The sequence below is a fragment of the Bos indicus x Bos taurus genome, chromosome 26 (genome assembly GCF_003369695.1).
Source record: "Bos indicus x Bos taurus breed Angus x Brahman F1 hybrid chromosome 26, Bos_hybrid_MaternalHap_v2.0, whole genome shotgun sequence".
NCBI classification, from domain to species: Eukaryota; Metazoa; Chordata; class Mammalia; order Artiodactyla; family Bovidae; genus Bos; species Bos indicus x Bos taurus.
Window position 1 is genome coordinate 37,066,330 of NC_040101.1, and position 13,016 is coordinate 37,079,345.

The 13,016-nt window shown below is 42.5% G+C and overlaps 1 protein-coding gene across 5 annotated transcripts in view; it reads right to left on the minus strand.

Annotated features, from left to right (window-relative positions):
- EXOC6 (exocyst complex component 6) overlaps positions 1 to 13,016 on the minus strand; it is a 189,916-nt gene that overhangs the window by 165,406 nt on the left and 11,494 nt on the right. The window contains exon 1 of one of the 5 annotated variants that reach the window (XM_027529583.1): positions 10,950 to 11,088. The exons of 2 other annotated variants lie outside the window; for them this stretch is intronic. In XM_027529583.1, the coding sequence (XP_027385384.1) occupies positions 10,950 to 11,050 (101 nt within the window). In that variant the 5' untranslated portion in view covers positions 11,051 to 11,088. Of the gene's footprint in view, positions 1 to 10,474; positions 10,652 to 10,949; positions 11,089 to 13,016 lie in introns of those variants that run through there. 2 more of the 5 variants (XM_027529585.1, XM_027529586.1) reach the window with 2 other exon arrangements.

Below are 13,016 nucleotides of genomic sequence, written 5' to 3' on the forward strand. Positions count from 1 at the left end.
ACACAGAGAGAGAAATTATAAAAACAACGAAGTTGGAATTCTGCAGTTGAAAAGTCAACAACAGAAACGAAAACTCATCAAAGGATCTCAGCAGCAGATATAAATTGACAGAGGACAGACTACTTAAACACAGAGCAACAGAAAAATGTAATCCAAACAAGAGAGAAAAAAGCATGAAGGAAATGTACAGAGCTTCAGGAAAATGTGAACACCACTAAGCACACCAACATACACGTGATGGGAGTACCAAAGTAGAGAAAGAAGAAAGAATATTTAAAAAAACAATGGTTAAAATTTCCCTAATTTGATGAAAAACATTAATTTAAACATCCAAGATAATCAATAAACTACAAGAAGAATAAACACAAAGAAATCCATTCCCAGACACAACACAGTAAAATAATGAAAGACAAAAGGAAAATCTTGAAAGCAACAAGGGGGTGGGATGGGGGGAAACCACACACAAGGGGATCCCACTGAGATTAACAGCTGACTTATTATCAGCAAAAACGCAGGCCAAAAGGCAATGGGATGATACATTCAAAGTGCTAAAAGAAAAAACTGCCAACCAAGAATCTTGTAACAAAGCTCTCTCTAGAAAAATGACGGTAAAATAAGGACACTTGCAGATAAACAAAAGCTTAGAGAATTATTAACAGCAGACCAGTCCTAAAAGAAATATGAATGGAAGTCCTCCATAAGAGCATGCCCAGATGGCAATGTGAACACACACACACACAAACACCAGTAAGGATAACTATGGAACTATAAAGACACTATAGTGACTTCCCTGGTGGTCCAGTGGCTAAGACTCCACTTTTCACAGTGGAGGGGGCCCAGGTTCTATCCCTAGTCAGGAAACTAGATCCTACATGCCACAATTGAAGATTTCACAATTGAAGATGTCAGGGCAAGTAAGACCTGCCACAGTCAAATACAAGATTTTTTTTTAAGACAGTATAAATGCATCTTTCTTCCTTTACTGATTTAAAAAGCAAGTGCAGAAGACAACATGTACATAACTGTACTGACAACAATATATATTTCAACTATAGAAATATATTTGAAAATAACAGCACAAATGTGGGAGCAAAGCTGTACTGGAATAAGAAAAAGCTGTACTGGAATATGCTTCTCCCGCATATCTTGATTCCAAAAACTCAGCATCAAATGAAGAGATTTATAAATGGTAAATAAGGCTAACATAACAAACTCTATAAATATACTTGCTCTCCTTCCCTCAGCTTCTTTGGAAAATAAAAAACTACATGTAGTAAGAATTATAACAATGTATTGTTGGATTTGTAACATCTATAGATGTAAGGTATAATAATAATAGCACAAAAGAGGGACTAGAGCTATGTTGTTACTGTTCAGTCACCCAGTTGTGCCCGACTCTTTGTGACTCCACGGACGCAGCAGGCCAGGCTTCCCTGTCCCTCACCACCGCCTGGAGTTTGCCCAAGTTCATGTCCATTACATCAACGAGGCCATCCAGTCACATCTTTTCCTCTGACACCCTCTTCTTCTTCCCTCAGTCTTTCCCAGCATCAGGGACTTTTCCAATGAGTCAGCTGTCCGCATCAGGTGACCAAAATACTGGAGCTTCAGCTTCAGTATCAGTCCTTCCAATGAGTATTCAGGGTTGATTTTTTTTAAGACTGACTGACTGGTTTGATCTTCCTGCTGTCAAGGCACTCTCAGCACCATAGTTCAAAGGCATCAATTCTTTGGCGCTGTACCATCTTTACAATCCAGCTCTCACACCTGTACATGTCTACTGAGAAGACCATAGCCTTGACTATATGGACCTTTGTCAGCAGAGTGATGTCTCTGCTTTTCAACACACTGTCTAGGTGTGTCACGGCCTTCCTGCCAAGAAGCAATCATCTTCTGATTTCATGGCTGTAGTCACCATCTGCAGTGATTTTAGACCCCCAGAAGAGGAAATCTGTCACTGCTTCCACCTTTTCCCCTTCCATTTGCCATGAAGTAATGGGGCCAGCTGCCATGATCTTAGTTTTTTAATATTTGGTTTTAAGTTGCCTTTTTCACTCTCCTCCTTCATTCTCATCAAGAGGTTCTTTAGATCCTCTCCACTTTCTGTCAACAGAGTGGTATCATCCACATATCTGAGGTTGTTGATGCTTCTCCCGCATATCTTGATTCCAGCTTATAACTCACCCAGTCTGGCATTTCTCATGATGTGTTCAGTGTATAAGTTAAACAAACAGGGTGACAACAGATAGCCCTATCATACTCCTTTCTCAGTCCTGAACCAATCAGTTGTTCCATACAGGGTTCTAACTGTTGCTTCTTGACCCACATACAGATTTCTCAGGAGGCAGGTAAGATGGTCTATATACCCATCTCTTTAAGAGCTTTCCACAGTTTGTTATGATCCACACGGTCAAAGGTTTTAGCATAACTGAAACAGAGGTAGATGTTTTTCTGGAATTCCATTGCTTTCTGTGATCCAGAAAGTGTTGGCAATTTGATCTCTGGTTCCTCTGCCTTTTCTAAACCCAGATGGGCCATCTCAAGGTTCTCGGTTCATATAGTGCTGAAGCCTAGCATGCAAGATTTTAAGCATGACTTTACTGGCATGGGAGACAAGTGCAACTGTCTGATGGTTTGAACATCCTTAAGTAATGCTTTCTTGGGAACTGGGATGAGAATTGACTTTTTCCAGTCCTGTGGCCACTGCTGGGTCTTCCAGATTTGCTGACATATTGAGTGCAACACTTTGACAGCATCATCTTTTAGAGTTTTGAATAGCTCCACTGAAATTCCATTGCATCCACTAGTTTTATTGACAGTAATGTTTCCTAAGGCCCACGTGACTCCACACTTCAGAATGTCTGGCTCTGGGTGACTGACCATACCATCACAGTTATCTGGTTCATTAAGATCTTTTTTGTACAGTTCCTCTGTGTATTCTTTCCATCTCTTCTTGATCTCTTCTGTTTCTACTAGGTCTCAACCATTTCTGTCCTTTATTGTGCCCATCTTTACATGAAATGTTCCCTTGGTATTTCCAATTTTCCTGAAAGGATCTCTGGTCTTTCCTCTTCTATTGTTTTCCTCTATTTTTACTCATTGTTCATTGAAGAAGGCCTTCTATATAGAATAGTTCTGAATCTCACTGTAATTAATTTAGAATTAATCTGAAACTCATTCTGAGAGCAACCACTAAGAAATCAATTTTTTAAATACTGGAAAAAATCATTAAAGTAACTAAAATATTACACTATAAAATATTCACTTAACAAAAAATAGAAAAAAAGGAACAGAGCAGCAAAAAAAAAAAAAAAAAAAAAGACATACAGTAAACAAAAAGTAAAATGACAGATACAAATCCAACTATATAAATATTAACATTCAACATGAATAGATGAAATAGTACAGACAAAAGTTAGAGATTATGGGCTTCCTTGGTAATTCAGTGATAAAGAATCCACCTGCCAATGCAGGAGACATGGGTTCAATCCCTAACCCAGGAAGATCCTACGTGCTGTGGAGCAACTATGCCCATGTGCCACAGCCACGGAGCCTGTGCTCTAGAGCCCAGAACTGCAACTGCTGAGCCCACACACGCCCTAGAGCCTGTGCTCTGCAACAAGAGAAGCCACCACAGTGAGCGGCTGCACACTTACAACTAGAGAGGAGCCCTCACTTGCCACAACTAGAGAAAAGCCTGTGGGGCAACGAAGATCCAGCAGTCAAAAATAATAAAATAAATAAAGTTATATTTTTAAAAAGTCAGGTTATGAAACTGGATAAACAACATGCTCCAACAATATGCTATCTATAGGAGATATACTTTGGATTCAAGGACAAAACTAGGTTGAAAGTAAAAAGATAAAAAGAGACATACCATACAAAGAGCAACCAAAAGAAAGCTAGAGTAGATTTACTAATATCAGACAAAACAAACTTAAAAACAAGTCTAGAAGACTTTCCTGGTTGTCCACTGGTTAAGACTTCACCTTCCAATGCAGGGGGTGAGGGTTCAATCCCTGGTCTGGTAGCTAAAATCCCACATGCCTCAGGGCCAAAACAAAACAAAACATAAAAAAAACAGAAGAAACACTGTAACAAATTCAATACAGACTTTAAAAAGCAATTTAAAAAATAAAATAAGTGTAGAGATAAAGAGGAACATTTTATAATGTAAAACAGTCAATCAATCAAAAATATATAACAAGTATCACTATGAACAAAGCTAGTGGAGGTGATGGAATTCCAGTTGAGCTATTTCAAATCCTAAAAGATGATGCTGTGAAAGTGATGCATTCAATATGCCAACAAATTTGAAAAACTCAGCAGTGGCCACAGGACTGGAAAAGGTCTGTTTTCATTCCAATCCCAAAGAAAGGCAATGCCAAAGAATGCTCAAACTACCACACAATTGCACTCATCTCACACGCTAGTAAAGTAATGCTCAAAATTCTCCAAGCTAGGCTTTAACAGTATGTGAACAAAGAACTTCCAGATGTTCACTCTGGATTTAGAAAAGGCAGAGGAACCAGAGATCAAATTGCCAACATCCGCTGGATTATAGAAAAAGCAAGGGAATTCCAGAAAAACATCTACTTCATTGACTATGCTAAATCCTTTGACTGTGTGAATCACAACAAACTGTATAAAATTCTTAAAGAGATGGGAATACCAGACCACCTGACCTGCCTCCTGAGTAACCTGTATGCAGATCAAGAAGTAACAATTAGACATGGAACAGACATGGAACAATGAACTGGTTCCAAGCTAGGAAAGGAGTACATCAAGAGTGTATATTGTCACCCTGCTTATTTAACTTATATGCAGAATACATCATGTGAAATGCCGGGCTGGATAAAGCACAAGCTGAATCAAGATTGCCAGGAGGAATACCAATAACCTCAGATATGCAGATGATACCAACCCATGGCAGAAAGCAAAGAGGAGCTAAAGAGCCTCTTGATGAAAGAGGAGAGTGAAAAAGTTGGCTTAAAACTAAACATTAAAAAAACTAAGATCATGGCATCCAGTCCCATCACTACATGGCAAATAGATGGGGAAATAATGGAAACAGTGACATACTTTATTTTCTTGGGCTCCAAAATCACTCTGAATGGTGACTGCAGCCATGAAATTAAGACACTTTCTCCTTGAAAGAAAAGTTATGACAAACCTAGACAGCATATTAAAAAGCAGAGACATTACTTTGTCAACAAAGGTCTGTCTAGTCAAGGCTATGGTTTTTCCAATAGTCACGTATGGATGTGACAGTTGGACCATAAAGAAGACTGAGCACTGAAGAACTGATACCTTTGAACTGTGGTGTTGAAGAACACCCTTGTGAGTCCCCTGGACTGCAAGGAGATCAAACCAGTCAATCCTGAAGGAAACAAACTCTGAATATTCATTAGAAGGACTGATGCTAAAGCTGAAGATCCAATACTTGGCCACCTGATGCAAAGAACTGACTCCTTAGAAAAGACCCTGGTGCTGGGAAAGACTGAAGGCAGGAGGAGAAGGGGGCAACAGAGGATGAGATGGTTGGATGGTATCACTGACTCAATGGATACGAGTTTGAGCAAGCTCAGGGAGATGGTGAAGGACAGGGAAGCCTGGCATGCTGCAGTCCTCGAAGCATCAGACACAAATGGGCGACTGAAGAACAACAAATACACATTTATGGGCTTCCCCAATGCCTCAGCAGTAAAGAATCTACCTGCAATGCAGGAGACTCAGGAGATGCAGGTATGATCCCTGGGTAGGGAAGTTCCCCTGAGGAAGGAAATGGCAACCTACTCCAATATTCTTGTGTGAAAATCCCCATGGACAGAGGAGCCTGGTGGGCTACAGTCCAAAGGAGCACAAAGAGTCAGACACACTGAGCAAACACATGCACCTAAAAACAGAGCCCAAAATACATGAAGCAAAAACTACCCATTGCCCAATAATGGGCAGAACAACAAGTAGACGATCAAAAGGAAAGTAGAAGACCTGAACAACTATAACCTAATGAGACCTAAGAGACATCTATAGCATCTTCCACCCAATAACATCAGTATACACATTCTTCTGAAGTGAACATGTAACATTCTCCAGGACAGACCACGTTAGGCCATAAAACAAGCCTCAGAGAATTTAAAAGGATTGAAATCATACAAAATATGATCTCTGACCAAATACAATGAAATTACGCATTAGTAACAGAAAGGCATTTGAGAAATTCACAAATATGTTGAAATTTAACAACATACTTAAATACATACATACATAAATAACCAATGACTCAAAGAACAAATCACAAAGGAAATTTAAAAAATACTTTGAAATGAATAAAAACGAAAACACACAATACCAAAACTTATGACATCATGTTAAAGTTTATAAAATTGACAAACTTTTAACTGGACTGACTAAGAAAAAGAGAGACACAAATTACTAAAATCAAGAGTAAAAGAGGGACTTTCCTGATGGTCCAGTGGTTAAGACTCTGATTCCCAATGCAAGAGGCCCAGGTTCAGTCCCTAGTCAGGGAACTAGATTCCATATGCCACAACTAAGTCTCTCACAGCCAAAAAAAATTAATAGAAAAGAGTAAAAGAAAAGTCAGTACCACCAGTCTTACAGAAATAAAAAAGGTTATAAGGGGATGCTATGAACAATTCTGTGATTCCTAGGTGGCTCAGTGTTAAAGAATCTGCCTGGCAAGCAAGAAATGTGGATTTGACCCCTGAGTCAGGAAGATCTCCTGGAGAAGGAAATGGCAACCCACTTCAGTATTCTTGCCTGGGAAATCCCATGGACAGAGGAGACTGGTGGGCTACAGTCCATGGGGTCACAAAAGACTCAGACTGAGCACACACACACATGAACCATTTTATACTAACAACCTGATAACCTAGACAAAATGTACAAATTTCTAAAATGACACAAACTACCAAAACTGATGCAGTTAAGAATAGAAAATCAAAACAGACTTGTTATAACAAGAGACTGATCAATAATCAGAAACCTTCCAAGAAAGAAAAGCTAGATGGTTTTAGTGACAAATTCTACCATCTATTTAAAGAAAAATTAACACTATTCCTACACAAAGTCTTCCAAAAAGTGGGAGAATAGGGACACTCCTCACTCATTCTATCAGGCCAGCTTTACTCTATCAAAGCCAGCTAAAGACATCACAAAAAAAGAAAACTAGGTGCCAATATCCCCTGTGAATACAGATGTAAAAACACTCAATAAAATATTAGCAAGCTGAATCCAACATGTTAAAAAGATTATACTCCATGACCATATGGGATTTATTACAGGAATGTAAGAGTGATTCAACATTACACACATATATACATAAATATGGTACACCACGTAAATAGAGAAATAAAAATACAATTCATCTCAATTGAGGAACACTAACCAATAATAAGGTATTACTCTCATACCAAAACCAAAGACGTCACCAGAAAATAAAAGACAAATAGCTCTTATGAATATACATGCAAAAATCCTAAACAAGATACTAACAAATGGAATCTGAGAAGACTCTTGAGAGCCCCTTGGACTGCAAGGAGACCCAACCAGTCCATTCTAAAGGAAATCAGTCCTGGGTGTTCATTGGAAGGACTGATGCTAAAGCTGAAACTACAATACTTTGGCCACCTCATGCAAAGAGTTGACTCATTGGAAAAGACCCTGATCCTGGGAGGTATTGGGGGCAGAAGGGGATGATAGAGGATGAGATGGCTGGATGGCATCACCGACTCAATGGACATGAGTTTGAGTAAACTCCGGGAGTTGGTGATGGACAGGGAGGCCTGGCGTGCTGTGATTCATGGGGTCACAAAGAGTCGGACACGACTGAGCGACTGAACTGAACATATAAAAAATGATTATACACTATGACCAAGTGGGATTAATTCCAAAAATGGAAGGTTGATTTATATCTGAAAATCAATTAATATAAAACACCACTGTGATACGATAAGGAACAAAATCCACATGATCATCTCAATGGGTGCAGAAAAAGCATCAGAAAAATTCAACACTCCTTCATAGTCAAAACACTTGACAAACTAGAAGGGAATAACCTCAACCTGAAAAACAGCATCTATGATATTCCCACTGCAGTATACACAGAATGCGAGTTGTTTCACAACTTCACCAACACGTCGTATGGTCAGTCTTTTTAATCTTTATTTTTATTTTTGGCTGCACTTAGAGGCTTGCAGGGTCTAAGTTCCCTGACCAGGGACTGAACCTGGCCCAGCAGTGAAAGCACACAGTCCTAAGCACCAGACCACCATGGAATTCCCTACATTTTTCTTTTTTTTTTTTTTTTACCTTCTTGAAACATTTAAATTTTCCCATAATAAGTTTTTTTTTTAATTTTAGTGTTAGCATTTCACTCAGTGAAACCTCAGGAATAAAAAAGCATTGGCTTAAACTCTGTTCAAGAGAAAGGACTGCTAGCAGTGCCTTCCACGGGTGTGTGCAGGGCCTGCTTGCAAATGAGAGATGACAAGAGTATATATAGAGTAAGTATGAGTCAGTGTAGTTCACTAAAGAAAAGAGTGTGGGTTTCAACAAAGTGAGTAGGTGATACAAATGTCACCAGCGAAACAGAATGATACCACCACCAATACATATATTCTATCTGTGTTACAAAAATCTCAGTGTACAGTTGACCCTGAAACAATGAGGGGATCGGGCCGAGGACCTTTCATGAAGTGAAAAATCCACATATAACTTATTGTCCATACAATGGGTTCTTCTATACCCCAGGTTCGGCATTTCCAGACGCAACCAACTGCGGATCCTGTAGTATCACAAAAATACGTTAAGCATGTATTTTTTCTATTTGGCCGAGCCACGAGGCTTTCCGGATCTTAGTTCCCCACACCAGGGGTCAACCGGGCCCCCAACTCCTCCCCCAGCGGTGAGAGTACAGAAGTTCCCAGAGTTGTTGCTGTTTAGTCACTAAGTTGTGTCTGACTCTTCTGTGACCCCATAGACTGTAGCCCACCAGGCTCCTCTGTCCACGGGATTTCCCAAGCAAGAATACTGGAGTGTGCTGTCATTTCCTTCTCGGGGATCATTTAGACCCAGGATCTTCCTCAACCGAGTCTCTTGCGTCTCCTGCATTGGCAGGCAGATTCTTTACCACTGTATATGTATGAAATGAGATGCCAGTCCAGGTTCGATGCACGATACTGGATGCTTGCGGCTAGTGCACCGGGATGACCCAGAGGGATGGTATGGGGAGGGAGGAGGGAGGAGGGTTCAGGATGGGGAACACATGTATACCTGTGGCGGATTCATTTTGATATTTGGCAAAACTAATACAATTATGTAAAGTTTAAAAATAAAATAAAATTAAAAAAAAATTACAGGTATAAATGAATTCACACAGTTCAAATCCATATTGTTCAAGTCAGCTGTAGTTAAAATTTTTCTTCTAAATTAATTTCACCTGCTTTCAATGATCCCGCCTAGTACATTTTCTCAAGAAGAAGCACCTCTTTCCTAATCAATACTATTTTCAAAAATGGACTGTTGTAATAACTATACCACACACTATACTCCTTCAGTTTCACCATGCAGTGAGGAAAACAAAGCTTCCTTTAAATGTATGAGTTCAACTTTCATTAGTAAATGCAGTTTTTATAAAAAGTGTTATACTGAAAAATTAAGGAAATGCACTAATCATATTTATATCATAGAGGGACCTTCATGTGACAAAAATGTATCATGTACCTACTACATGCTTAGGCATACAGGAGTGAACAAATAGGCAAGGTCTCTAAATTCCCGGGCTTTCTGGGTATCTAAACACGTACCCCTCCCCTGTCTACAAATAAAAAAATCGAGGTCCAGAGAAGTTAAATGATTTGCCCACGACCGCACACTTCATCAGTGCTAAGACTAGTGTAAACCAAGAATCCAGTTCTCTGTAGTCTCAGGCCAAGGTCGATTTACTTTGCACTACAACCACAGGTCCACATAATGACAAAAGCACAGTGAGTCCCAAGTTCCCTAAGTGAATAATAATTTCATTATCATCACACCGAAAAATGAAGCCTTATATTTAAAGAGCAGTCATTCTTGAAGAAAGTGGCTAACACTCTAATGGATCACTAGAGTGCCTGGGTTTACTAGGGCAATAGATAGTCTGGAATAGTCATTGTTCTTGTACTATTTTTAAACGGTGGAGATTCTTTTTAAAATAAACGGGGAAATGCATGCAAAATTAAACATTCGCAAATAAATAAAAGCTTCCCAGACTCCAGAGAGGCTTGCCGGGCGAGCGCACGGTCACGATCAGTCACATCAGCGCGTTCCTGAGCGCCAGCTCCTCCCCTCCCGCCCACGCTCCCTCCTCGCCCACTCCGGCGGCGCGGGAGTACAGAGAATGGTGCCGGCGACTCCCGCTCAATTTCAATTCTCCCACGCCCTCAGCAGCCCAGCGCGCCAGCGTTTCCACCTGCGCGCGAGTCGGCACCTCTGTCCTGCCGTCTGCCGGCACTTCACCTTCGTCCCGGGCACGCCCGAGGCGGAGCCGCCCTCAGCCCCGGAGCGTCGCGCGAGCTGGGAAGCCCCAAGCGCGTTCTCGAGACCCCAGGCCCCGGCCGGGGCAGGGCGGGGCGGGGCGTCGAAAACGGGGCGGTGCCTCGACTCCCGGGGTCACAGGCACCGTGGCAGCCACACCCTCCAGCTGCGCAGTGACAGCTCCCGCGGCTGAGGCGGGCCGCGCGGACAGGTGCAGTCGCCCGTGCCGCCCCGCCCGGGTCCGGGCTCAGGTCCTGGCCCGCTGCGCCTCGGCCCCCGCCCGGCCGCCCGCCTCCTCGCGCACCACCTGTCGGGCCGCTTCGCGCGCGGCCGACGGCGGAAAACTCGCCCGCCTCCTGACGAGCGGCCGAAGAGGGCAGCCAGAGATCCCGAGAGGATGAGAGCTTTACCGGAGGGTGGGCCCCACGCAGGCGGTGTCTGTGCTCTGGATCTCCTGCAAGATCCGCTCGTGCTCTGGGACGGTGCCCGGACCTTCGCCGATCTCCGCCATCTTGGCTGGAAGCTGAGGAGCCGGCGAGGCGCGGCGCCGCGCAGACCGCGGGGGCGAGCAACCTGTGGCGCGAGCGCGAGGAGGCGGGGAAAGGGGCGGGGCGGGCGGCGCTGGGGCGCGTGGAAGGCCGCGCACGGGCGCGCGACCGGGTCACTGTCCCCGCACCTGGGGGAGGCCCAGGTGCTGCCGGCCGCTGTGCGGAGTGGAAACGGGCCACCTCCAACTCTCGCCCGGTACTGGCCCCCTAGTTGCTGTCTAGTAATTGGCCCTGCTTAAAAGCATAGATCCCTGTATTCTGTGTTCAGACCCTGTGCTAGCACTTGGGATTATTTCGTAATGAGGCAGGTCGACAATAAAGGCTACGGGAATGTTTACCGAGGAGGCATGGGTGGTGGAGGGTCAGAGAAAGGAAAAATCAAGAAAAGCAAAATGGTATGTGGGAGTAAGATTTGTTTTAGGAATGAACCCAGAAGAACCCAGCTGGCGAACAAGGACGACCGCTCTGAGTGGATTCCTGTTCCTGCCCGCGTAAAGTTCACAGAGGCCAGTCTACTTGGAAATAAATTATAAGCGCCAGAAAAAGTAAATGACGTAAAACGAAGACATTTTATGGCAAAGATACAAGAAAGACCCAGTGCAGTGTGTGATTTCATGCCAAAGTCCTTGAACCCAAGTGCCCCCAAGTTGCTGTGGCTGGGATGAAGTGGGGAAGCCCTTGAGAGAAGTGGGCTTCAGAGAGATGGGAAGGACAAGCAGGTGCTTGGAAGAGTCTTGTTTATGGGACTGCTGAGTAAACCAGTTTGTCATGATCAAATCAGCGACTGAGGAAGATTAACCAGAAAGAGAGTACATAACCTAGCCCTGAGGGACAACTATTCTGGTCTCCGTTAATCCAGAGCTCAGCATGTCCCTTTGAGTCAACCAAGCTCTTTATTATACAGCTGTGTAACTCACTCCAGAGAACTTTTTCTAGAAGCTTTTACTACTTCCATCCTCCTCCTACAAAAATCCTGCCGAACAGTTAAAAGCATGACTTCCGAAGACGGGTGTGCTCAATTTAATCCCCTAGTCGTTCACTCTACAGCTGGGTGACATTGTCAGAACCTAGTCCCTTTATAGTTAAGTTTCCCCATCTGAAAATGACCATGGTAGTCATTTTCCTCATGTCATGACCTCATTTTGCTGTCCCATGTTGTGTTAGCTTTCTATGACTGCTGTAACAAATTATCACGAACTTAGCTTAAAACAATTCAAATTTATTATGGTTCTGTAGGCTAGAAGTCCAATACGGGTCTCACTGGGCTAAAAATAAGGTGTCAGCACAACAGTGTTCTTTCCAGAGGCACTAGGGGAGAATTTATTTGCTTATGTATTTCAGCTTCCAGAGGCCGCCCACATTCTTTGGCTCATGGCCCCCTTCCTCAGTCCTTCAAGTCAGAAATTTTGCATCTCTCTGACCATTTTCCTATAGTCATATTTCCCTCTGACTCTGACCTAGGCCAGAAAAGATTTTCTGCTTTTAAGGACCCATGGCATTAGGTTCGACACAACTATAATTCTGGAGAATCTTCTATCTCAAGGTCTTAACATTAGTCATACATGCAATATCCCTTTTGTCATGTAAGGTAATATATTTACAGATTCCAAGGATTAGATTGTGGAAATTTAGGGGGAACCATTATTCTGCCTATTGGGACCATAGTAAGGTCCCAATAAACTTTACTAACATATAAAAATGTCCTTCTTCCTATTAATCTGAAATTTCTGTCCTCCTTGGAAATTTCAACTCAAATTTAATCTCCTTCATAAAGATTTCCCTAAGGAATCAGGTGGCTCAGGGGTAAAGAATCCACCTGTCAATACAGGAGATGCAGGTTCGATCCCTGGGTCAGGAAGATCCCCTGGAAACAGAAATGGCTACCCACTCCAGTTGTTCTTGCCTAGAGAATTCCATGGACAGAGGAGT